The sequence below is a fragment of the Balaenoptera musculus genome, chromosome 1 (assembly GCF_009873245.2).
Source record: "Balaenoptera musculus isolate JJ_BM4_2016_0621 chromosome 1, mBalMus1.pri.v3, whole genome shotgun sequence".
NCBI lineage: Eukaryota > Metazoa > Chordata > Mammalia > Artiodactyla > Balaenopteridae > Balaenoptera > Balaenoptera musculus.
This window is the reverse complement of record NC_045785.1, coordinates 134,880,780-134,908,576: the sequence shown is the minus strand read 5'-3', so window position 1 is coordinate 134,908,576 and position 27,797 is coordinate 134,880,780. Positions and strand designations below refer to the sequence as shown.

The 27,797-nt window shown below is 39.8% G+C and overlaps 1 protein-coding gene across 3 annotated transcripts in view; it reads right to left on the bottom strand.

Annotated features, from left to right (window-relative positions):
* Positions 1 to 18,838: 18,838 nt before the first annotated feature.
* The window catches only part of TDRD5 (tudor domain containing 5), a 95,244-nt gene continuing 86,285 nt past the window's right edge, over positions 18,839 to 27,797 (bottom strand). For all 3 annotated transcript variants that reach the window (XM_036864700.1, XM_036864708.1, XM_036864718.1), the window contains 3 exons: positions 24,959 to 25,169; positions 23,528 to 23,569; positions 18,839 to 20,227 (listed from right to left, as the gene is read on the bottom strand). In XM_036864700.1, coding sequence (XP_036720595.1) covers positions 19,980 to 20,227; positions 23,528 to 23,569; positions 24,959 to 25,169 — 501 coding nt within the window. In that variant the 3' untranslated portion in view covers positions 18,839 to 19,979. The remainder of the gene's footprint in view (positions 20,228 to 23,527; positions 23,570 to 24,958; positions 25,170 to 27,797) is intronic.

Sequence of the window (27,797 nt, the reverse complement as noted above, 5' to 3'; positions counted from 1 at the left end):
ATAAGACACTAATAGTTACTAAGAGTGATGGGTAAAGTTTAAAACTGGATAGCCAAATCCTGCCTCTAAAAAGTGAAACAAGGGTCATGCTGCCTAGCAGGGCCTGCATGTGCTGTGATGGGGGAGGGCAGGGCAGGGCCCCTCATGGGGCACAGCAAACAAAGGTCAGAGAGAGAAGAGTTGAAAATGAAAATCTAAGAATGCTGAGGATCAATATGGCTCCTCCCCAGTTTGGCTGGGCCAGTTCTGCCTTACAAGATCTGGCAGGTCTAGGATTTCCCTCTAGAACCCTGGGCTGTCATCTAAGGTGTCCTGAGTTCCAGCTAGCATCTGGTCAGTTTTCACAAGAAGAAAGAACAAGTTCTTGCTACTGGCATTTAGTTGATCCCAAGGCCTTCCTTTTTTTTTTTTTTTTTACCCTCTCTCTGCCTGGTCAGTTGCACTAGGGAACTGTCTTCTTTTAGTAAAGGATGAGCTCTTTTGGTAAATTTAATACCATGGAAACAGGAAGTTTTACAGCCTGTGTCAAATAGGCCATAGTAACTTTTCATTGAATTAGAAAATGACAGCCCTCTCATTGAGTGACGAGTACAAGCTGAAGGTCCACCCGGAATGAAGGGGGAGAGAGAGAAGAGAAAACCATCCTCCCCCAAAGATACTTCTCGCTCCATCTTCTAGTTTATGCATTTTAGCCGTATTACTACTACATTTCTGCAAACCGCTGTAGAATTTTCTAGTTAGCAACTGCATACTGAGATGGTGATTTCTCTAATCAGTAATTCAGGAACATAACAGTGCAGAAATAAGGTGGGTTGCAAATTTACACAAAGTTATTGAGTAAACATTGTTATTCTAGTTGTTAACGATTATGTTTCCTCCTGGGACATTCTGGGAGGAAATGATTTTCAGCAGCAAATCTGCTTCTCGGGGCCCATGTGTGCACGCTCTCATCCTCCCTCTCCCGCTCCACCTTCCTGTTGGCGTCATTCGAGACTGACGCCAACAGGCTTCCTGCGCTTGCTTTAATTTATCTCTGCCCAGTGCATCAGGGTCACAGTGAGGTTAGAGCAGATGTTCTTCTCACTGCTGCTGCTTAATATTCACTTTGTTTCTTCTCTGGGGATTACCAGAGATCTCTGGGGGGAGATGATTGGATATGGAGGGTGTTTGGAAGCTGTGGTGCTTTCTTTGGAAAGGGGGCAAATGTGGTCAGTCAGGCCCAATTCCCAATTTTGTTTTATCAGACAGGCAGGAACCTCAACGCCACTCTAAGGTCCTTCTAGGTAGGAAGTATCTTGTTTATTCTCATATCCTTGGAGTTTAGCATGGGGCCTGGCATATAGAAAGTAAACAACTTTTTGTTAAATAGGGTGCCGAGGGACATGGTGATTGCCTGGGCAGAGAGACATGGACAGTCCCCGTGCCTTGACCCAGAATGTCCCAGGATGGAAGGACCATCACAGCTGGGATGTACGTGCAATCCCCACCTCAGCCAATAACCTCCTCTCCAAACCACACACTCTCCAGTTCTTCAAATATTTTTCATAAGACAAGTTGAAACAGAGGGGATATAACGCAACGGTAAGGAGTGTAGTCTTTCGAAATCATTCATTCATTCAACAAATATTTATCAGGTACCTATGTGCTATTGTTTTAGCCCCTTGGGACGTAATAGTGAACAAAATAGGTAAACATACCTGCTTGTGGAGTTCATATTCTGGTTGCTGGAGACAGACAATACACAATAAGAAGTTACATCCTATGTTAGATGTTAGGTGCTGTGGAAGAAAGTAGGGCAGGGTAGGAGGCATTGGGAGTGCGGGGTCAAGTAGTAATTTTCAAAATGACCTCTTTGAGAAGATGCAGATACTAGAGGGAGAAGAGCCAAGGCAAAGCCAATGGTGGGAGCTGTCTGTTTTACTCAAGGAAAGCAAGGTCAGTGTGGGAGGAATGGAGTGAGCAAGGGGGAGGTTGTGGGGATGAGGGCAGAAGGTAATGGGGGGCACACGTCAGCTAGGGCCTTGCGGGTAGGGTTGGCAGAGTGAGCAAATAAAAATATGAATTCCAGTTACATTTGAATTTCAGATAAACAGTGAATATTTTTAAGTATAACTATGTCCCAAATATTGCATGAGACATACTTACACTAAAAAATTATTTGCTGCTTATCTGAGATCCAAGTTTAACTGGGCATCCTGCATTTTATCTGGCAATGCCACTGAGGGCCACGGTAAAGACTCTGAGTAGAACTCGGAGTCCTTGGAGGGTCTCAAGCAGAGGAGAGATTCCTTCCAACTTGTGGTTTGGAAGTTTCTCTCTGACTTCTTTGTGGAGAACAGAGTGAAAGAGCAACGTAGGCCATAGGGAAGCCAGATGAGGCTGCTGAAGTAACCCGGGCTACACACCATGATTCAGACCAGGTGGCAGGAGTAGGCGTGGTGGGGAAGGGGTCGGATGCTGGATACATTTTGAAGGTAAAGCCAGTAGGACTCCTCCGCTGATTGGGTGCAGGATGTGAGAGAAAGAGGAGAGTTGGTGATAACTCCCAAGGTTTTGGCCTGCGTAGTTAGATGGAGGGAGTTGCAATCACGTGGGTTACAGAAGATTCTGTACAAGGCGTGGTTTTGGTTGCAGACAGGGCAAAGACCATGAGTTCCATTTTGGACCTGCTAAGTTTCAGATGTTGTTTGGGTATCTGAGTGTAGAGGTCAAGCGGGCATTTGAGTATATAGTTCAGGAGAGAGGTCTGGGCTGGAGATAAATATGTGGGAACATACAGATGATAATCAAAAGCCATGGGACTGGAGGAACTCACCAAGAAAGTGAAGGCTGGTGTCCTCCAGCATTAAGAGGTCAGGGGGAAATAGGAGGAGCCAGGAAAGGAGATGCCAAGCATTAACCAACAAGTAGGAGGGAACCCTAGAGAATGTGGCATCCTGAAGGAGAGAAAGGGCATCAAATGCTACCGATGGGTCAGGCAAGATGAGGACTGAGGGCTGACTCTTAGAATCAGCAATGTGGAGGCTACCGGTGACCTCTACAGGAGCACTTTTGATACAGTGGTGTGGGTGGAAGTGGAGGGGGTTTAAGAGGGAATAGAAGAAGCATGGTGTGAGACAACGTAGACAACTCTTTGGAGGAGTCAGACATTTAGTTCCTGCCACTTACTAGATGTGACTTTGGGTAAATTAATTTTCTGAGCCTCAAGTTTCTCCTCTTGTAAAACAGGAATAGTAATAGGGATGCTGTGAAAATTAAATAAAATATGTAGAAGGTATAGCATATAATAAGTACTTAGTAAGTTAATATTAACATTCTTATGACACAATATTAATTTCTGTTAGTGTGGGCAAGATACTTAACTTTTCTGTGCCTCAATTTTCTTATCTGTAAAACAGGAGTAATAGTACCTACTCCATAGTGGTGCTGAAAGGATTAAATGAGATAATCTGTATAAAGCAGATAATCTGTAACAAGCGGCTTGTGGTACCTTACATAAACTTGATAAAGCTCTTATTATTCAAGCAATACTCTTGGGAATGATGGTCTACCTCTTCTGTAAATGTGGTGTTGCCCAGAGGTGAACAGGGTGCTGAACTTATATACGATCCTTGTGCTAATGTGACCCAAACTCATTAGCTTTTGATGGCGGCTATCTCTGCTGCTTTGTGATGTGTACAGCCCTATGAAGTGACGGTTATTAGAACTGATTCAAGATCTTGTTGTGAGTCAAACCCATTCTCTGCACCATAGAAGTTGCTTGTCTTCACCAGACAGTGAAGTCACAAGGGTTGACAGTTGATTTCCATCTCCTCTATAGTCTTTTAACACAGGCTGCAAGATTCCTGAAGGCATTCTTAATCATTCTTGAAGATCCAAGGAAGCCACGGACCTTCCCCCATGAAAACACAAACACACACAATTTAATGCCCTGGGATAAGAAAATCCTTTTAAAGACTCAAAATGTGCTTAAATTGTAAGGATTTTGCATTTTTTTTACAACAGAAATTTATAAAAGAGGGTAAAAACATATCTGCTTGGAAAGTCCAAAATAAAGATGGAAAGGTGACTTTTTTTTTTCCTTAGAACTTTTTCAATGGAGCAAGGTAGCATTAGTAGTTGTAGCTTCCAAATATGGTTATATTGGTGTTTCCCCTCCACCTTCACGTAATAAAGATGGACATACAGTGTTAAAGTCTAAGTTCTGTAAAGAGAGAGCTCTGTGGCGGCTTCTTGTAGGGTCAAATTAGAAGAAATTTTAAAGCGTGGTAAGAGCATCCTATGAGAATTACTCCAAGACCCTTACTTCCCAAAGAAGTCACTTATGTCACTTTATTTGTTTTTTTCAAGTAAAAAGAGAGGTTGGATGAAGTGAGCTCCAGGATCCATCCATTTCCACCACTGAAACTCTACAGTGCTGTGAAACAAAGTATTTCAAGGAAAAGATTTTTAGCACCAGGCTTGGCAACGGAATTTCTGTCCTAGAGCGCCACCTAGCAGTGAGGAGACAGCAAAACCCAATCTCGGAAGAACCACGTACTTCAATTAATTTAGAACACAACAGATTTTATAAAATGCACCTTTGTTGAAATATTCCTTCCACCAAATGTACTCTGAGAGGTAATTCAGGTAGAGAAAGTCTGGGTTTATAATCCCCAAGTTAAAACTCCCACGAGGTTTCCACACACTACTTTCACTCTTGCTGTCTGTCCCGTTTTAGCAGCTGCTCCTCAAAGCTCAGCTGTGTCTGGTCTTGAAGAAAAGCCCAGGAAGTATCATCAACAAACCCTCAGCTAACGCCCTTTGTGACACCAGACCACCCCAACACTCCTACAGATTCCTTCCAAAGACAGCAGGAAATTCAATTTCCTTAGCGCTTCATATCAAGTTTCCAGTTGCACCTGTTTATCTTGTTGAATCAACTGGTTAACAAAGAATAAAAGAAAAGAGTTACTGCTGACTTCACGGTTGGTCATGTCCTTCCCACACTTGTCATGTTGCCGTAACACTTGGTCCTTTTTGAGAGAGGGGAGAAAAGCCACCACAACTCAAGCATATAACACCACCCACATTAATCTTTTTTTTTAACATCTTTACTGGAGTATAATTGCTTTACATTGTTGTGTTAGTTGCTGCTGTATAACAAAGTGAATCAGCTCTACTTATACATATATCCCCATATCCCCTCCCTCTTGCGTCTCCCTCCCACCCTCCCTATCCCACTCCTCTAGGTGGTCACAAAGCACCAAGCTGCTCTCCCTGTGCGATGCAGCTGATTCCCACTAGCTATCTATTCTACATTTGGTAGTGTATACATGTCCATGCCACTCTCTCACTTCGTCTCAGCTTATCCTTCCCCCTCTCCGTGTCCCCAAGTGCATTCTCTACATCTGCGTCTTTATTCCTGTCCTGCTCCTAGGTTCTTCAGACCCTTTTTTTTTTTTTAGATTCCATATGTATGTGTTAGCATATGGTATTTGTTTTTCTCTTACTGACTTACTTCACTCTGTATGACAGACTCTAGGTCCATCCACCTCACTACAGATAACTCAATTTCGTTTCTTTTTATGGCTGAGTAATATTCCGTTGTATATATGTGCCACATCTTCTTTATCCATTCATCTGTCGATGGACACTTAGGTTGCTTCCATGTCCTGGCTATTGTAAGTAGTGCTGCAATGAACATTGGGGTGCATGTGTCTTTTTTTTTTTTTTTTTTATTCACACACACACACACTGTATTTTATTTTTACAAGACATAAATAGACTGACACCAAGCATTGTACATGGATGACCACAACAAAAGCAACGATTGCAATTACCAAACATGAAACACACTCATACTATGTCATAATATTGACATTCAGTCCAGTAATCCTCCACTGTAACAGCTCCTTTACTTTGCAGTGAAAATTGATTTGTATATTCTTTGCCTCTGAGTCCTTGTGGGATTTTTTTTTTTTTTTTAAATTCAGACAGAAAGTCACAAAAATTATACTCATCCTCATCAGTTCACTCAGTCCCATGTAATTAATTTTTTTTTCATCTTGATCTTTTGTTAGCACTTTTATGAGTTCATCAGTTTTTCATTAGAGTTCTGAAAATGCTTATTCATTCAGTTCAGCAGTACAGTCAGTTACCAGAAACCTATACTTGTCAGAGTCTTTTCCATGAATTTCTTGAAGATGATACCCTTTTATAGGAACATATTTGCAAAATCATCAGAGTACACCCAGAACTGTCTGTAAATGACAAAAGACTTAAAAATGACCACGGTTAAAGATTTGATGAAAGTTCATAATAATGCAGTTGACAAGAAAATTAGTTATTTCTGAGATATACATTTTAAAGTAATAACTAGGATTATTACTTATAAATGTGTCTTTTTGAATTATGGTTTTCTCAGGGTATATGCCCAGTAGTGGGATTGCTGGGTCATACGGTAGTTCTAGTTTTAGTTTTTTAAGGAACCTCCATACTGTTCTCCATAGTGGCTGTATCAATTTACATTCCCACCAACAGTGCAAGAGGGTTCCCTCTTCTCCACACCCTCTCCAGCATTTACTGTTTGTAGATTTTTTGATGATGGCCATTCTGACTGGTGTGAGGTGATACCTCATTGTAGTTTTGATTTGCATTTCTCTAATGATTAGTGATGTTGAGCATCCTTTCATGTGTTTGCTGGCAATCTGTATATCTTCTTCGGAGAAATGTCTATTTAGGTCGTCTGCCCCCTTTTGGTTTGGGTTGTTTGTTTTTTTGATATTGAGCTGCATGAGCTGCTTGTATATTTTGGAGATTAATCCTTTGTCACTTCATTTGCAAATATTTTCTCCCATTCTGAGGGTTGTCTTTTCATCTTGCTTATAGTTTCCTTTGTTGTGCAAAAGCTTTTAAGTTTCATTAGGTCCCATTTGTTTATTTTTGTTTTTATTTCCATTTCTTTCACCCATAGGAGGTGGGTCAAAAACGATCTTGCTGTGATTTATGATATAGAGTGTCTGCCTATGTTTTCCTCTGAGAGTTTTATAGTGTCTGGCCTTACATTTAGGTCTTTAATCATTTTGAGTTTATTTTTGTGTATGGTGTTAGGAAGTGTTCTAATTTCATTCTTTTACATGTAGCTGTCCAGTATTCCCAGCACCGCTTACTGAAGAGGCTGTCTTTTCTCCGCTGTATATTCTTGCCTCCTTTATCAAAGATAAGTTGACCATATGTGCGTGGGTTTATCTCTGGGCTTTCTATCCTGTTCCATTGATCTATATTTCTGTTTTTGTGCCAGTACCATACTGTCTTGATTACTGTAGCTTTGTAGTATAGTCTGAAGTCAGGGAGCCTGATTCCTCCAGCTCCATTTTTCGTTCTCAAGATTGCTTTGGCTATTCGGGGTCTTTTGTGTTTCCATACAAACTGTGAAATTTTTTGTTCTAGTTCTGTGAAAAATGTCATTGGTAGTTTGATAGAGATTGCACTGAATCTGTAGATTGCTTTGGGTAGTATAGTCATTTTCACAATGTTGATTCTTCCAATCCAAGAACATGGTATATCTCTCCCTCTGTTTGTATCATCTTTAATTTCTTTCATCAGTGTCTTATAGTTTTCTGCATACAGGTCTTTTGTCTCCTTAGGTAGGTTTATTCCTAGGTATTTTATTCTTTTTGTTGCAGTGGTAAATGGGAGTGCTTCCTTAATTTCTCTTTCAGATTTTTCGTCATTAGTGTATAGGAATGCAAGAGATTTCTGTGCATTAATTTTGTATCCTGCTACTTTACCAAATTCATTGATTAGTTCTAGTAGTTTTCTGGTGGCATCTTTAGGACTCTCTATGTATAGTATCATGTCATCTGTAAACAGTGACAGTTTTACTTCTCTTCCAATTTGGATTCCTTTTATTTCTTTTTCTTCTCTGATTGCTGTGGCTAAAACTTCCAAAACTATGTTGAATAATAGTGATGAGAGTGGGCAACCTTGTCTTGTTCCTGATCTTAGTGGAAATGGTTTCAGTTTTTCACCATTGAAGATGATGTTGGCTGTGGGTTTGTCATATATGGCCTTTATTATGTTGAGGTAAGTTCCCTCTATGCCTACTTTCTGGAGAGTTTTTATCATAAATGGGTGTTGAATTTTGTCAAAAGCTTTTTGTGCATCTATTGAGATGATCATATGGTTTTTCTCCTTCAATTTGTTAATATGGTGTATCACATTGATTGATTTGCATACATTGAAGAATCCTTGCATTCCTGGGATAAACCCCACTTGATCATGGTGTATGATCCTTTTAATGTGCTGTTGGATTCTGTTTGCTAGTATTTTGTTGAGGATTTTTGCATCTATGTTCATCAGTGATATTGGCCTGTAGTTTTCTCTTTTTTTGTAACATCTTTGTCTGGTTTTGGTATTAGGGTGATGGTGGCCTTGTAGAAGGAGTTTGGGAGTGTTCCTCCCTCTGCTACATTTTGGAAGAGTTTGAGAAGGATATGTGTTAGCTCTTCTCTAAATGTTTGATAGAATTCACCTGTAAATCCATCTGGTCCTTGGCTTTTGTTTGTTGGAAGATTTTTAATCACAGTTTCAATTTCAGTGCTTCTGATTGGTCTGTTTATATCTTCTATTTCTTCCTGGTTCAGCCTCAGAAGGTTGTACTTTTCTAAGAAATTGTCCATTTCTTCCAGGTTGTCCATTTTATTGGCATATAGTTGCTTGTAGTAATCTCTCATGATCCTTTGTATCTGCAGTGTCAGTTGTTACTTCTCCTTTTTCATTTCTAATTCTGTTGATTTGAGTCTTCTCCCTTTTTCTCTTGATGAGTCTGGCTAATGGTGTATCAATTTTGTTTATCTTCTCAAAGAACCAGCTTTTAGTTTTACTGATCTTCGCTATTGTTTCCTTCATTTCTTTTTCATTTATTTCTGATCTGATCTTTATGATTTCTTTCCTTCTGCTAACTTTGGGGGTTTTTTGTTCTTCTTTCTCTAATTGCTTTAGGTGCAAGGTTAGGTCGTTCATTCGAGATGTTTCCTGTTTCTTGAGGTAGGCTTGTATTGCTATAAACTTCCCTCTTAGAACTGCTTTTGCTGCATCCCATAGGTTTTGGGTCATTGTGTCTCCATTGTCATTTGTTTCTAGGTACTTTTTGATTTCCCCTTTGATTTCTTCAGTGATCACTTCGTTATTAAGTAGTGTATTGTGTAGCCTCCATGTGTTTGTATTTTTTACAGATCTTTTCCTGTAATTGATATCTAGTCTCATAGCGTTGTGGTCAGAAAAGATACTTGATATGATTTCAATTTTCTTAAATTTACCAAGGCTTGATTTGTGACCCAAGATATGATCTATCCTGGAGAATGTTCCATGAGCACTTGAGAAAAATGTGTATTCTGTTGTTTTTGGGTGGAATGTCCTATAAATATCAATTAAGTCCATCTTGTTTAATGTATCATTTAAAGCTCGTGTTTCCTTATTTATTTTCATTTTGGATGATCTGTCCATTGGTGAAAGTGGGGTGTTACGTCCCCTACTATGATTGTGTTCCTGTCGATTTCCCCTTTTATGGCTGTTAGTATTTGCCTTATGTATTGAGGTGCTCCTATGTTGGGTGCATAAATATTTACAATTGTTATACCTTCTTCTTGGATCGATCCCTTGATCATTATATAGTGTCCTTCTTTGTCTCCTGTAATAGTCTTTATTTTAAAGTCTGATATGAGAATTGCTACTCCAGCTTTCTTTTGATTTCCATTTGCATGGAATATCATTTTCCATCCCCTCACTTTCAGTCTGTATGCATCCCTAGGTCTGAAGTGGGTCTCTTGTAGACAGCATATATATGGGTCTTGTTTTTGTATCCATTCAGCCAGTCTATGTCTTTTGGTTGGAGCATTTAATCCATTTACATTTAAGGTAGTTATTGATATGTGTGTTCCTATTACCATTTTCTTAATTGTTTTGGGTTTTTTATTGTAGGTCTTTTCCTTCTCTTTTGTTTCCTGCCTAGAGAAGTTCCTTTAGGATTTGTTGTAAAGCTGGCTTGGTGGTGCTGAATTTTCTTAACTTTTGCTTGTCTGTAAAGGTTTTAATTTCTCTGTTGAATCTGAATGAGATCCTTGCTGGGTAGAGTAATCTTGGTTGCAGGTTTTTCCCTTTCATCACTTTATATATGTCCTGCCACTCCCTTCTGGCTTGCAGAGTTTCTGCTGAAAGATCAGCTGTTAACCTTATGGTGATTCCCTTGTATGTTATTTGCTGCTTTTCCCTTGCTGCTTTTAAAATTTTTTCTTTGTATTTAATTTTTGATAGTTTGATTAATATGTATCTTGGCGTGTTTCTCCTTGGATTTATCCTGTATGGGACTCTCTGCGCTTCCTGGACTTGATTGACTACTTCCTTTCCCATATTAAGGAAGTTTTCCTTTCCCATATTAAGAGATTTTCCCATATAATCTCTTGAAATATTTTCTCAGTCCCTTTCTTTTTCTCTTCTTCTTCTGGGACCCCTATAATTCGAATGTTGGTAAGTTTTATGTTGTCCCAGAGGTCTCTGAGACTGTCCTCAATTCTTTTCATTCTTTTTTTTTATCCTGCTCTGTGGTAGTTATTTCCACTATTTTATCTTCCAGGTCACTTATACGTTCTTCTGCCTCAGTTATTCTGCTATTGATTCCTTCTAGAGAGTTTTTATTTTCATTTATTGTGTTGTTCATCATTGATTGTTTGCTCTTTAGTTCTTCAAGGTCCTTGTTAAATGTTTCTTGTATTTTCTCCATTGTATTTCCAAGATTTTGGATCATTTTTACTATCATTACTCTGAATTCTTTTTCAGGTAGACTGCCTATTTCCTCTTCATTTGTTTGGTCGGGTGGGTTTTTACCTTGCTCCTTCATCTGCTGCACATTTCTTTGTCTTCTCATTTTGCTTAACTTACTGTGTTTGGGGTCTCCTTTTCGCAGGCTGCAGGTTCGTAGTTCCCATTGTTTTTGGTGTCTGCCCCCAGCGGGTAACGTTGGTTCAGTGGGTTGTGTAGGCTTCCTGGTGGAGGGGACTGGTGCCTGTGTTCTGGTGCATGAGGCTGGATCTTGTCTTTCTGGTGGTCAGGACCGCATCTGGTGGTGTGTTTTGGGGTGTCTGTGACCTTATTATGATTTTAGGCAGCCTCTCTGCTAATGGGTGGGGTTGTGTTCCTGTCTTGCTATTTGTTTGTCATGGGGTGTCCAGCACTGTAGCTTGCTGGTCATTGAGTGGAGTTCAGTCTTAGCGTTGAGACGGAGATCTCTGAGAGAGCCTTCGCCGACTGATATTATGTGAGGCCAGGAGGTCTCTGGTGGTCTAATGTCCTGAACTCGGCTCTCCCACCTCAGAGGCTCAGGCCTGACACCCGGCTGGAACACCAAGACCCTGTCAGCCACATGGCTGGAGTGCCTTCAGAGTTGGAGAAGCTGGCCTGCAGTGGCCGTCCTTCTGCGCTGCACATTAGAATCACCTGCTTCTTCCTTGTTTTGCTCCAAAGGCAGTGTTCCACAGAGAAAAACAGTAGCCTTGAAAATAGTCACAGCTCTGAGATGGCTTTTTTTTTTTCCCTTTGTGCTTAGTCGGGTTTCACTTGCTCACAGGGGGCTACGTGCAGAGGCCTTGCACCTGGCTCTTCCGACCGGAGTTCCTAGTGCGGAGTGGCTGCTGCCAGCACCTCAGCTCAGGCGGGTGTGTGCAGAAGTTGGGTGAAGGACACTGCATCCAAGATGGCATCTGGGGGCCGTGTCCCACATTAAATCTTTACAATATTTAGTGGGAAAAGGCCACCATGCGAGATCAAAGAACCTGGGATTTAGATATCAGATGACCAAAGTAAGATCATTTTGGGGGACATGGGGAGTTGCTAATCCACGGGGTTAAAACCTCAGTAACACAGCTAAGTTCTAGGGATCTGCTGTACAACATGATGCCTATAGTTAACAATGTGGTATTGTCCACTTGAAAAATCTGTTTAGGGGGTAGACCTCCTGTTAAGTGTTCTTACTACAATTAAAATTTAAAATTCAGTTGCAGTAGTCAATCAGCACCCTATTTATTTAAAATAAAAATCATTTTCTAACACAATAGTTCTCAACTCCTCATTCCCAGGCCAGTGTTTCCAAGGGATAAAACCCTCCAGTCTGTCACAGTGGCTCACGTACCTGTGCATGGGAGGGAAAGTGGGGGGTGGGGATGGTGGGCTCTGTCAGATGAGGCAAAGGACGAGGAGATGGGCAGGCAGGACCGGGCAGCAGGAGTAGTTTGAAAAAGTTGGACAGCAACCTCCTCTAACCCCTCCCTGAAGAACCATCACTTTAAACTTTAAAGCTTATGGTGAGAAAGGTCAGGGCACGGTGTGTAGTTTTTCCTGGAGTTGGGATTATCCTCCTGCACAGTAGTTCTCGGCCCTTTCTGCTCATTGGAACACCTGGGACCAATAAAACCAGAACCTTTGGAGGATGATGTGGTCCAAGCTGGGGACGTTTTTGAAAACTCCTCCAGGTGATTAAAACACAGGGCCAGGATGGCAAACTGCTGCCCTTCCTGTGGGCTCTGTAATGTCGGTAACGGTCAGTCACGAGCATTTTATATTTCAGTGTGAATCTTTAATTTAACCTTTGCCATCTAACAAGTTTAAAGCTGGTGGCAGTTTCCCTGCTCGTTTCTTTAGTTGCAAATCACTACACTGAATTCAAAACAGGAAAACCTCACAATACGAATCTTCCAAGTCAATATATTCTTAAAAAGTATTAATGGCATAAAAGTCACCAAAAACTAAAAAGGAGGTTCTGGGTAAGAAGAGTAGATTCTCTGGTGTCTTTCATTTTGCTTTTGCCCCTGGAGGCCATTATTTGGCACCATACATAGCGCTGTCACAAGCCTGCCCCCCCCCCCTCATTACACAACTCAATTTAGCCCCAACTGAGAGGCCACCAGAAAGTCCACAAAAGCAGTTTATGTCCAAATTAATATATTAACCCTAAAGAACACTTTTAAATCAATTTCTTTTGCTTGAATACTGAACTGGAGTCTGTAGTGATGAAAGAATTTTCTGGAAAATAAGATGGGAAGTCAGAGGTGAGGCTCCAAGAATAAAGAACGATAAACTAAAAGGAGCCAATTTGGTAAATCAAATTTTTCTGAGAGACGGCTAAGAGGCTGGTTGCTGAGAAGCTGCAAATGTTGAACTTAAAAAAAAATTTTTTTATTTTGGCACTTTCTTTCGCAAGCCAAACCAGGAAAATAACCAAATACGGTTTGTGCAGAAGAGTGACCTGGACAAAATATCTCTGGTCCTTCTACTACTCAGTTGTCTCATCTGAAGGATGTGCTCCTTATTCAATTCGAAAAGCAAAGTTTAAATGGGCTGTTTGCTCGTATTTGATTAGACTCTTCCCAGTAAAGCCTTCTGTTTAATAGATATTCAGAACATAACCTTGTAGAAAAGAGATCAAGATTTCAGTTGATCTTAATTATATCTTATTCTCTGTCCTGTTTACTTATTCACTCAATAAAATGTACTGAACATCTACCACCTGCCAGAAAAGACATGAAGGTGGCTTGGCCTAAGGTGGTGGCAGTAGCTTCACAGAGAAATAGGACTGGTGAGATATTTAGGGGTAGAATTTGACAGCCCTTTATGACGGGCTGGATGTGGGACGAAGGGCAGGGAGCAGTCAAGAATGATTCTACTCCTAGGTTTATATCTGAGGCAACTAGGGGATGGTGGCAGGGACACCAGGGGTGGAAGTGGGGGGGCAGGGAGGAGGGTAATTTTCCTGTTCACGAATGTGTAGGGTGGGTTTGAGTCACAGACTCCTAAAAAATAGGGAACAATTTTGTACGAACAGGCACTTTCTGGGGAGACAGTCCTCAGTGTTTGACATTTATTTAAAATAAAGTTAATGACCCCATAAATGGTTAGGGATCACAGATGCATAGCATATAGAACTTGGAAATTCTTAAACATTACATTCACGTCAAACAGATGATTCTGCCAAGTTGTTCAAGCAAATGGTCTTTTTTTTTTTTTTAATGTAAATCTTCTCATGTGCCACAATCACATTCTTGGTAATGACAGGGAATATTTTTTAAAAAGTTTTAAAAATTTTTTGGCTATGTTGGGTCTTCACTGCTGCGCACAGGCTTTCTCTAGTTGCAGCAAGTGGGGTCTACTCTTCGTTGTGGTGCAGGGATTCTCATTGCGATAGCTTCTCTTGTTGCGGAGCACGGGCTGTAGAGTGCAGGCTCAGTAGCTGTGGCGCACGGGCTTAGCTGCTCCATGGCATGTGGGATCTTCCCAAGCCAGGGATCGAACCCGTGTCCCCTGCATTGGCAGGCGGATTCTTAACCACTGTACCACCAGGGAAGTCCAAGCAAATGGTCTTTAATAAGACTATGTCTCAAGAGTATTCTATGCTTATGATCTGGTACAAGAACAAGGTAGCATCAGTGAGCGTTAATTTCATTCAACTTGGCCAAGAGACTTGATAAAAATTCTGCGGAACTCTAGAATTTATATCAAAAACTAACTTCCACAATAAGTTGAATGACTTTGTAAATCTGAAAAGATTCTAAGCAAAGCCAGTACAGAATGCGGGTTTATTGATAATTACATGATGTTTGCTAGAACTGATTTGGCTTTTATTGTAAAACTCACCATTTTTCCCTTAACACAAGTTTTGAGGCAACTTTGCTGAGCCTCATCAATCTGGGTAAAGTCAACTGTTGGGTCAATTCCATGTAGAAACCAAATAAAGACCAAAAAGTTTTGGTGGAGTTATATTTCTGAATCCAAACAGTTTAGCAAAGATAAATCTGCATCAACTGCAGAAAAAGTTGTTGAAAAACAGAGTCTACCTGATCATAAACAGTTGTTCCACTGCCTAAAATGTGAGATGTAAGAAGGATGTTATCACTTATTTATAGCCAAATGTTCTACCCCTCTCCTCTCAGTTCAATTAAGGTGGTGGCAGCAGCTCTACAGAGAAATAGGTGGACTAATGAGACATTTAGGAGGTAGAATTTGACAGGCCTCTGCCCCACTCCAGATGAGTAAAGGAATGTTATTACTTTTAAAATTCAGAAAAGAAAGGATAAACTTGTGGCTCTGGCCCATATCATGTATATCTACTTAAGTTTCATCCTTCTAAGCAAAAGGAAAGACCAGTATCTGTTAAGGAGGAAGGTATTGTGAGGAGGAAATATGGAACAGCCTGTGGGGATATATTTTGCCTAATAGTATTCTAAATGGTTCATACACAGTCTTATTTAATTGACAGGTATTGTCATATACATGGTATAAGAAGAGATTTTTCATCAGAATATATGAGTAACAACACTGTAGTAACAGGAGGCTTTTGTCAAGGAGTCATTTGTTGTAGTAAGAAATGAACTGAGCTCAGTCTTTGGTTTCCACCTGTGGTCCTGTGGAATGACAGATTAAGGAAGAGTTTGTACCAAACATCACTTACATGGTGTTGAGAACCACCTGGAAATACTCTGCTCAAGGCAGAAGAGCTACTGCAGCAGACTCTGAATGTGGAACCAGGAAATCAAGGAAGTGACTGAAAGAGCACTGAATTACAGTCACAGCAAGATGGGACTAGGTTTGGAATTCATGTGTGGAATAGTCTCAAAAGAGAATTTAAGAAACTGGAAGATGGCTTAGAAGGGTTTGATCCGTTGCTATGAAGGAGAGAAAGAAAACAAGTCTTTGAAATGTGGCTGCCGGGTACTTAAGAAAAGGCTCCAGTGAATGAATCTCCAATTTCATGGAATAAAAGTATTTACAATACAGCAAAGGTTTACAAAGGCCAAAGTACTTGAAGAATAAAGAGGTCATGCCAAAGATGAAGACATATATTTTGGTCAAGAAGAATGTCAAATATTTGTTTTCACAACTACACAAGGAGATTTTGTATTTTACTCAACTAAGCTCTTTGGGTCACGTATTTAAGTGAAATTTTCGTTCCTGCAGAATTATCACAACAAAAACTATAAAAAAACCACCTAGACATTTTTGACAAAACAAATTCCAACTTCAAAAATATTTAAATAAATCAAACAAAATGCTGTTACAAACTCCAAAGATTAGGCTAATCATAATTCTTTGAGCCCAATAACTTCCCATTAGTTCCATAACATAAATTTAGAAGGCAGAAATAGAGTAATATTTTGGTTTCCTCATCAAATTATTTATCTAAATTGCACCAAGAAGCAATAATCAAGTAAACATTGTTTCCTATATAACCATTTTTCCATAAACTAAAAAACATCAAAAAAATTTAACAGAAATATAAAACAAAGTTTACACCAAACAGAAAGATAAAAGCATTTCCTGAAATCTATGCTTATAACCAAGAAAATTTAGCTATTAATAAATTCTCTACTCAGTTTTGGGGTATGTCAAACACTCAATTTCATGTGAAAAGTGGCACACAATGATAATTCTAAAGTTAGAGAAGTCCTTGCCTGAGAAGTTAAAACAATTTCTGTCTACGTGGTTAAGAATGGCAGAGTTTAAAGTATTCTGGTTCCAAAAGGCTAATGACACCAAGAACTTACTAGGCCAACTGGTGACTGACTAAATGAGACAAATGACACCTGTTAGGAACAGGGCTGCGTTCAAAGCACACGGACAAATCTAGTTGACAGGCGCCTTGGTTGGCATCTTGGAAAATGTCAAGATCTGAATGAGCTATCAGAAATGAAATCTTTTAAATGTCTTAGTGATGGCTCCTGCAAAATTATGAATGTGGCACTGTATACATAAGTAAAATGAATTTAATTCTGAAAAGGTACCAAAAGTTTGTTAGAAAGGCCTTGCTACCTAGTATAAATGTTAATAGGAAGCCTCAGAAGGACTGCTCTGTAAGATTTTAGTTTCTCACCCCCGAAGATTCCCGCCCCCCCACCCCACCCCGATTCAGATTCTTCAGCTGTATAACTGGCCCACTGTTATTTAATCTATCCACATTCAAAAATATGAGATCTTTGTAAATCAATCCCTCTCCCCACCAACACCAGGGGTTGCTCAGCTATCTATCAGAACCACCATTCTTTTGGACTTATGCCCAAACTGTGTCTTCTGGCATCAAATCATTTACATGACACAAGATGGTGTTGCAGTATTTTCCTGTGGAAAGGGCCCTGAGGAGCTAAGAGTCAGCAGAAATGGGAATTTAAGCTGTGTTACTATAGGCAAGTCAGTCTTTCTAGGTTTCAAACTTCCTCATCTGAGGTCCCTTCTACACCAAAATTCTACAATTCTAAGTCTTTAGGTTAGACATAGTCTGACTGCAGGCAGAAGTCTCTAGTTATCCCCTAGTTATACCTTGAAATGGACAACTGGCATCTCAAATGTGTGAGAGTGAGAGGGAAAAGGCATGGCTCACTCAGCTGGAATGGCCCTCTTTTGATATCCCATGGTGTGTTTTTGGATGGGAGCGGGGTATTGGCACAAGCCACTGGAGTTAAAACCTGAGTGGCTAATAGTAAAGCCACTCTCTCTGCCACCCCTAAGGAGTTTACAACCAGGATTCTCCTGTGTGTTCTCACCCCCATTCCCTCAACACACACCTCAGGCCCCCACTTCCCAGTCAACATTTCTTGGGGACCGTCACTACTTCTAATAGATCCTTAACACCAAAAATATGGGGGGGGGGACCTGTTCTAAGTATAGTAGATATCAACCCATCTTTTGACAATAAAATATAATTAACCCTAAACCACGAGCATCTCCCGATCTTTTGAGCATTTCTTATTGCTATTCCTGCCCATATACAGAAACCTATTTATTCATTTTCAAATGATCTATTAAATTTGTTTGATGCTTTGAGCTATTTCAGTTAACTACCAAACAAAGCGCACCTTTTGGGAGAAGGTAGGGAAACATATTGGCAGATTGGCTGTCCTAGTCAAAGTCAAGTAGTCAAAATGTGCGAGCCTCCAAAGGTTCATTCTTCACTCTGCTAATTCAAATAGGATCTTAACTATTCATTACTAAATAGGCTTCTGTCAAAGTGTGTTGACACTCATTAGTTTGACATGGGTCTGTCTAAATGATTCTCTATCTGGCCATTTGCAAATGGATAGGATTCTGAAAGAGCCTTATTAGCACAGTGATTCCATTATCCCCATCTAACTGGCAAAGTGTGAAATTAGTTGCTGTCAGGTTACCCAGTGTTGGTAGAGTTCTTGCTGGTAGTTTTGTGCCGTTATAGAGAGGGTTACAGTTTGACCTACTAAATATGTAGATACTGCTTCTACCAGATTCACCCTACCGGAAACCCAATGATTGTCCATCTGGAGAAGTGATGAATGTAACTCAATATTCTGGGTTTCTTCTCTAAAGAATGAATTCTAAGAAGCATCATCCAAAATGAATTTTCTTCTTTAGAAACAAATTGTGGATAATTACCTAAACTTATATGAAAAACAGCTTTTCCAGTTCATATCACGGTTGAGTATCACATATGAAATTTAACTGTCATGTGATATTTAACTGTTCATTGACCCTCCATATAACTCTTCAACTGTCTTCTCCAATAAAGATGTCTGATGGAAAATCACAAAAACCCAAATGGGAAACCTGTTCTTTCTGGGTCAACGATCACTGATGTTTCCAGACTACAGTTTTTTGGTCAATTAGTATACCACCATTCTTATAGATATATTGGAATTAAAGGTAAATCTGGATTTTAAAATTTTACTGCATTTAACATGTTTTCTCTAAGGTTTTTAAACCAAAACACTCAGTAGTTAGAGATAGTTTGGGTTAAATTTTGTTTCATGATCACTTCATTCTAAGAAAGAAGTTTCAACCAGTAATACTCTACATTTAAATGCACTCTGATATTTACTCTCATCTCACTCCCTTCCTCAGTGGACATTTTGCTTATTAAGTAACTGAGAAGGAAAGAGGAGACATTCCTTATTGTAGAAAGAGAGAAAGGAACTAGGGGCCAGCTCTGCCATTTAATGCCAAAAGAGGAGGCCTTAAAAGAGGGGCTAAAGGGTGAGAACCTAGTCATAGGCAGCGTGCCAGTAATTCACACCTCTTTCTCTGATTTTACCACTAAGAAATGCTTCTGTATTGGATTTTTTACATTTGGGTATAAGTCTGGTATTTTATCATAAAGAAATTTGTATCACTCACATTCTTTAATTTCACCTTTCAGTCTTTTCTCCTGATGGTTTATACTATGAGCTAAACAGAATGTCACATAATAAATTGAACTTCAGAGAACATCATGTTATATAAATGCTTAAACAATACCACTGTTTAACTACTGTTACATTAAGGCTCCAGGGAACTATGATGACTTACAGAGATGGCTCAGCTAAGTTTCAACAATCGGTCTCTATAATTTTGTTGTTAAGTCTTCAAGAAATTGCCTATGCTGAAAGACAGCTTAATTTTTTTTAAATGTAAAAGGGTTCACATGACCAAAGCTTCATGGTATGGATTTTCTTACTGATCCTAGTATTTCAAAGAAATAATGATGGTAAAGATTGGAGCCCTAGATTCTCTCTATGATATAGAAGTTTTCAAATGAGAAAAAGCAGCCTTAAAATTCAGACATCCTTTTTCTGGAGATAGGGATGTGAGAATTTTTGTCTTATTGCATATGGATCACAAAACATTAGTTTTTCAGTTTACATTTATCAGTCACGATATATACAAGAAAAACATTTATAGAAACACAAAAAATCCTTTAAACTACTACACTGAGCAAAGGTGAACAAAACCATACAGAAAAAGAAACATCCATAAAAATGAAAATTAACATTAAACATCAATACTTACACAACAAAGCGGACTGTTAGCATAACAAAGCTAACGAAGAGTCACACAGAAAGACACAAGCATCAACCATCAAAATACTACTTTGTCTCAATACCTCCTTCTTCTTTTGGCCTGGGAGGTCACCATGCCCTAAGCATCTAGTTTATTTTATCCTCCCTGCTCTCTCATGCTTCCATCCTTTTCACACTGGGGTACCAGTGCAGGAGGCTCCTGGATGTGGCTAGCCGCGCAGCAGCTCCTAAGGCAGCAGTGGCTGTGCTTCGAGGAATGTAGAGCTTCTGAGAAATCTGGTGCTCAGGAGACAAAATCAAAGACAGCTGGTCCATGGCTCCCTGACTCTTATCTTTGAACACTGTAATAGCATGGCTACTAGAAAAATCTTCATTCTCTAGGCTCTCTGGAGAGCTTTCCACTGAAAAAGAAAGAAAACACAGGTCTTTTCAAGAGGTTTTCACACCCTCCCATTCTAGACCTTTACTAACGTGTGTTACAACCATCTTCTGGTTAGGTGGTGCCAATTACCAATGGCAAATCAGAGAGAAAGAGACTCAGAAACCAGTCAAAAAATGGAAAGGAGATGAGGATGGGGGATCATGCACTGAGATAAAATGAATCTTGTCAGGATGAGGGCAAAGAAGAGAGGAAAAAATATGTACTTGTGAATAAGGAAGGGAAGATCTCTTTCTAGGACATCAAAAAAATAAATTGGATATAATTCCAATTCCAGGGAAGAATCCTTAAGCTCCCTTACTTCCTCCTCTCAGCAGTGAGCAAAATGGTGTCCCATGGGCCTTCTCTATTGCGGAAGTGGTTCCAATTCCAAGTCTGCCAGCATAAAAACAAAACTGACCAAGACTGTGTTTGCTAAGAAATTCCAAAAGCCAATTATCAGCCACAAAAAGAATTCCTTGGGAATTAGTTTAACTAAGAAGAAATCATCTTTTCAATGGAATAAACTGCTGGGAACTCCATGCTGAGAGTTCTTAATAGCCATGCAAGTGGATACTAGCATCCTCACATGTGTACTCTAGACCAGGGCTACTGAAGGAGCTGGTCTATGAATTGTTTGAACCTGCCTACAATGAGAGAAGGAGTTTTGCCAACATCTAAGCCAACACACTGCTTCCTTCAAGAAAGTCCTCCTTTAGGAAAAAAAAAAATCTAGGGGAGCTAAACAATGTGCTATTGTGTTGTCCATCATCACAAATCCTTCATAGACTAGTACTGGTATGCTGACTACATTCTGAAAAGCACCGCTCTAGACCTTAAAATTACAGATTTCAAAAATTCAGAAAAAAATCAGGCATAATCCAATATCTTATTCATCTTTGCATCTAGCAGCAGTAGCATGTGGTACATGTGCCATACACTTATGATAAATTAAATTAAGGAGAATTTTACAGGGTATTCTAAAAAGTAAAACTCTGACCGCAAGACTATAATTAATGCCCACTAGAGTGGAAAAGAGACAGTGAGTTCTAGTGAAATAATGGGGCTTCACAGGAAGTCACTGATGATCTCAGATTTTAAAAGGTATAAAAACATGAAAGCAGGGACACATGATGAAAGAATTTAAAAGAGTAGCAAAACTTCTGCTTCCAGACATGATGCTAATTAAACAGGGATTGAAAAATAATCTCTCCTGTTTTAAACAACTGAAAAACTGGACAAAGTATATAAAACAACAGCCTTCAGACACTGAACAACAAGCTCAGAGGACAGTGCTCCCTGAGAGACGGGAAACAAAGTGAGCCCTACAAGTGCCTGAGCTCACTGTCAAAATAAAGCCCAGGCTGCAGTACAGGGAGGGAGGGTCCACAGTGACCCTGGAGGTCTCACTGTGCTGAGAAGACAGAGTTTGGAATTCATGGAGGCCAGGTGTCTGGAATTCGTGGGGGAAAAGTACACGCGAAGAGGCAGCTGCAGAGAGAAAAGAAGCTGGAGACCTGCAGAGGTCGCTTTGAGCCTTAGGCTGGGTAGCGATCTGGCTCACGTATGTGAGGGGACCACCAAGGCCAGGGAGAAAACCTACCTGAAAGGAGTAGGCAGAACAATCACTAGGCATTTTATACTGGGGCAAAATAGTTTGTGTTCCCACCAGCTACGGTGTAAAGACATCCTAACACATAGGACACCAAGTCCCATCGATACCCTCAGAAAGGTACTGCCTAGCAGGGCCAACAGACTTAAGGCTTTTCTAAATCAGCCTAATGAAACCTAAAATAAACACAGAAATAATCAAACCAACTGCAGGTAATTTAATTACATTCCTACCCCCCCAATAAATTATACATAGACAGCAGGGAGGGAGGGAAAGAAGGAAGAAGGAAGGGAGGGAGGGAGGGAGGAAGGAAGAAAAAGAGATCCAGCCAACAATATATAATTCAGCATCTGCCATCCAATAAAAAATTACCAGATATACAAAGAAGCAGAAAAATATGACTTGTAATTAGGAGAAAAACCAAACAGTAGAAGACAATTCAGAAATGACAGATGACAGAATGCAGAAATGATACATATGCTAGAATCACAAGACAAGGGTATTAAAATAGCTGTCATAAGAACACTCCAAGGGGCTTCCCTGGTGGCGCAGTGGTTGAGAATCTGCCTGCCAATGCAGGGGACACGGGTTCGAGCCCTGGTCTGGGAAGATCGCACATGCCGCGGAGCGACTAGGCCCGTGAGCCACAATTACTGAGCCTGCACGTCTGGAGCTTGTGCTCTGCAACAAGAGAGGCCGCGACAGTGAGAGGCCCGCGCACCGTGATGAAGAGTGGCCCCCGCCTGCCACAACTAGAGAAAGCCCTCGCACAGAAACGAAGACCCAACACAGCCAAAAATAAATAAATAAATAAAATAATAATAAATTAAAAAAAAAAAGAACACTCAAGTATTCAAGAAGTGAATGATGAGTATGCTGAAGGGAAAGATGGAAGATATAAAAAAGACCCAAACCAAACCCTAGAGATTATAAATTGAACTTCTGAGATGAAAAATATACTGGATGGGAAAAGAACATAGTAAACACTGAACAAGAAAAGGTTGTATTATGCTCATAGATCAGAAGACTCAATATTGTTAACATGTCACTTCTCCCCAACTTGATCTAGAGATTAAAAAAAAATCCCAATAAAACTTTTAGCAGGCTTTCAGTAGAAATTAAATTAATCCTAAAATTCATATGGAATATGACCTAGAATAGCCAGAACAATTTGAAAAAGAAGAACAAATTTATATGATTTCAAGACTTACTATAAAGCCACAAAAATCAAGACAGTGGTATAAAGGCAGACGTAATAATAATAGAACAGAATGAAAGTCCAGAAATAGACCCTCACATATACAACTTAATTGGCTTTTGACAAAGACATCAAGGCAGTTTAATGGAGAAAGGACAGTCTTTTCAATAAATCATGCTGAAACAGCTGAATATTTATATGTAATCAAAATAAACACTGATCCTTACATCACACCATACACAAAAATTAACAAACTAGATCACAGACCTAATGCACGACCTAAAACTATAGAACTTTTATAAGAAAATGTAAGAGAAAGTCTTAGTTACTTGAGTTAGGAGAGATTTCTAAATAGGACACAAAAAGTTCAAACTATAAAGGAAAAAAAGAATCAACAAATCTGATTTCATCAAAAGGAAAACTTTTGCTCTTCCAAGGATGCCGTTAAGGAAATGAAAAGGCAAGCCACATACCTGAAATATTTGCAACAGATGTATCTGACAAAGGTTTTGCATCTAGAATAAAGAATTTTTACAAATCAATAAAAAGAAGATAATCCAATAAAAATGCACAATTCACTAAAGAAGATATACAGATGGTACATAAACACATGAAAACGTAGCCAACATCACTGGCAAACAGGGAAATGTAAATTAAAACCACAATAAGATACCACCACACACCCACTAGAATGGTAAAATTTTAAAAGACTGGCGATATAATATGTTGCCAAGAAGATGAAGCAATCAGAACTTATGTATATCGCTGGTGTGAATTACCAAATGGTTCAGCCACTTTGGAAAACATTTTGGCAGTTTTAAAAAGTTAAACAGGGGCTTCCCTGGTGGTGCAGTGGTTAAGAATCCGCCTGCCAATGCAGGGGACACAGGTTCCATCCCTGGTCCAGGAAGATCCCACGTGCCGCGGAGTAACTAAGCCCGTGCGCCACAACTACTGAGCCTGAGCTCAAGAGCCACAACTACTGAGCCCGTGTGCCACTACTACTAAAGCCCACACGCTTACAGACCATGCTCCGCAACAAGAGAAGCCACCGCAATGAGAAGCCCGTGCACTGCAACAAAGAGTAGCCCCCACTCGCTGCAACTAGAGAAAGCCCACGCACAGCAACAAAGACCCAACGCAGCCAAAAATAAATAAATAAATAGATTTATTAAAAAAAAAAAAAAAAGTTAAACATGCAGTTAGCATATGACCCAGCAATTCCACTCCAAGGTACTTGCTGAATAGAAATAAAAAACATATGTCTACACAAAGAGCTGTATGTGAACACTCAACAGCAGCTTTATTCATAATGGCCCAAATCTGGAAACAATCCAGATGTCTGTCATCTGGTGAACAGAAAAACAAATTGTGGCATTTCCATACAACTGGGTACTACTCAACAATGAATAGGAACAAACTTTAGACACCAGCAACAACATAAATGAATCTCTAAAAATCACACTAAATGAAAGAAATCAGACATAAAAACTACATACTGTATGACTCCCTTTATATGAAATTCTAGAAAAGGAAAAGTAACATGCCAGAAGCCAGAAAGTAAGGGGAGGGAATGACTGCAAAGAGATATGAGGAAGCCTTTTAGACTGATGGAAATATTCTATTATCATGACTGTGGTGCTTATTACAAGACTGTACACATTGGTCAGAACTCACAGCATTGTACACTTAAAAACTGGCAAATTTTACCGTGCATAAACCTGACCCCGCCACCCCCCAAATTGCAGAAAAAAAAAGAAGAGTGGCAAAGTGAAAGGGAACAATTGGAGGAGTTCAGACAAATGCTAACATCAGCAATTTTTCAAGTCATGTTCTGAAAAGATAAATGAAGGTTTTTAACAACATGGCAAACCATTGCATTTGTCAACTGTATGTCAACCTACCTGAACCAGAGTGTTTTTGTGGGGAAGCGACCACTGCAGGAGTTGAGTTGAGCGCTGCTGTGGACAGCTGAATTTGCTCTGGCCGAGTCTCAATGCTGCTAGGCTCAAACTGGCCACCTTCTGCTGACTGCTGCGACTGGATAAGAGAGATGTAGAGCTCCTCCAATTCGGGCAACGCGGGAGAATCTGAGGAACTCTTTAAGTCTGGTTGCTACAGAACAGGGAAAATGGGGCAAAAGCATGAAAAGTAACTGTTAGTTCAACAGTAAGAACTAAGTCTATTTTGTTTCCTTACTTATATACAAAAGAATATTTTCATATCATAATTAATAAATAAAACTCCCCACTTTAAAAAATCTAGATACTCTCTGGAAAACAAGTCCTTCTCCAACTTAGTGACCATTAATTCAAGAAGCATTTATTGAATGCATATTATGAGCAAACATGGTACTGAGGGCTGCCAAGGAAGAACGGCAGGAAATGAGAGAAATAACATTCACTGAGCACTCACTGTCAGGCACAATGCTAGGTTCTTGGCATGTGTTTCTTCAATGAAACATCAGAACGTTTTTCTAGGTTAGGTGTTGTTACATCTTCTTTATTACCGCTTCCTTTACTTAGCATAATGCTTTTTTACAAGAGGCTTACCAAGTTATCCAATGTCAACCAGTAAGCGACAAGGCAGAGAGATGAACTCAGGCTAGCCTATGTTCTCTCTGCTCCATCACACCGCCCCCCAGTAAACACGGTCCCTGTCCCTAAGGAGCTCACAGTCCTCAGCTAGGGAAACAGTACACGTGCTGCAGGTGGCCATGAAGAAGGCATTAACTGCATTCCGCAGCATCAACAACATGCTAGGAGAACACAAAGGACTTAAAGGAAGGCTCCTCAGAAGAAGTGACAAAATGGAGTACTAAGAATCAGGGTTTGAGAGGAAAAGATGAACTTCCCAAACAAAGCCTCGATTTGGGCTAAAGTGAATGAAGTGCCAAATTTTAATCAATAGATCCTATATCCTACCACAGAGTCGCTGCTGAAATAGCTACAGTTTACGGTGACTCAGAGAATTTGTCTTCTGTGATGCTAACTGGCACTGACGATTAAGTGGGCCCCATCAGGACCAGGCCGTGACGAACCAACCTAAGTGGCTGACAGCCTGGGATCTGCCCAGTGTAAACGGAAACAAAATTTATACAAACAGAAAATGTAGCTTTGTGTGTTCTTTAGGCTGTGGAGTAGACATTTAATATCAGCTGGCATTCCTTTTGCATTCCTTTCTTCTTCCATTACGAAACACCTTGTACATTTTCAAACATGGCTGGCATGGATGTGACTGATATATAATTATGTCATATACAAATGGCCGTGCCCCTTTATTTGGCAGCAAAAATGAAAACTCTAAAAGTCCACATAGCTACCCTGCCATACAATATTCTACTTCAGGAGAGCAAAGAGCTGGATTCAAATTTTTGCTTAATTTATGCAGCTTCATGTATGTGCTTTAGCTACCCTTTAAGTTTATTCTCACTGAAAATGAGGTTCTTTCAATAAAGCTTCAGTAATAATTAAGTAAATATTAATATGGCAAACTTTTAGAGCTGGAAAGATCATTAGTCCAAATCAGTCCTTGCAGATGGATAAACTAAGGCCCCAAAAGCCAACTTGTTCAAACTTGTGGTAAAGACTAAGCCACAGATTACAGAACTCCCAGACAGGCGTTCTTTACACTAAGCCCTGCTGCCTATTTTCAGTAGTTTAACAACAATCAAAATCAGAAACAGTTTTTTTAAAAGCTGTATCTTTTTTTCTTTCCTGATAAATATGATTTTGAAGAAAGACAAATTGTTAAAACATATTTAAATGCATTCTCACAGCTTTTCACACTGGAAAAAAAGAACATAGGTAAATGCCTTCTAAATTTGAATGCCAGTACTGAAAGCAAGTACCTGTGGTCAACTTAAGCACTCAATTGAAAAGTAAGAGTCTCTTCCTCTAAACAGTGGTTTAGAGTGCTGCTGCTCAAAATGTGATTCACCATCAAGCAGCTTCAGCATCAGCTGGAAGCTTGTAAGACATGGAGAACCTCGGTCCCCATACCAGATCTGCTCAATCAGAATCTGCACTTTCGTAAGATTCTCAGGTGATCTGTATGAACATTATAGTTTGAGAAGCATTGCTCTACCAGATTTATCCCTCTATAGTTATCAACTACTGACTCCCTCATAGTTGTCTGAAAATATACCTTTATGTAACTAGAGGTCAGTGGCAGATTTTCAAGAAACATGTTCATGATTTCTGAAACATTAACTTATGCAATCAAAAGCACAGCCCAAAACCACAATAACATACAACTTCATGCCCACTAGGATGGCTATAATTTTTTAAACTAGATAATAACAAGTGTTGGCCTCTTTGACATAAATCACAGCAAGATCTTTTTTGATCCACCCCCTAGAGTAATGGAAATAAAAACAAAAATAAACAAATGGGACCTAATGAAACTTCAAAGCTTTTGCACAGCAAAGGAAACCATAAACAAGACGAAAAGACAACCCTCAGAATGGGAGAAAATATTTGCAAATGAATCCACGGACAAAGGATTAATCTCCAAAATATATAAACAGCTCATTCAGCTCAATATTAAAGAAACAAACACCCCAATCCAAAAATGGGCAGAAGACCTAAATAGACATTTCTCCAAAGAAGACATACAGACGGCCACGAAGCACATGAAAAGATGCTCAACATCACGAATTATTAGAGAAATGCAAATCAAAACTACAATGAGATATCACCTCACACCAGTTAGAATGGGCATCATCAGAAAATCTACAAACGA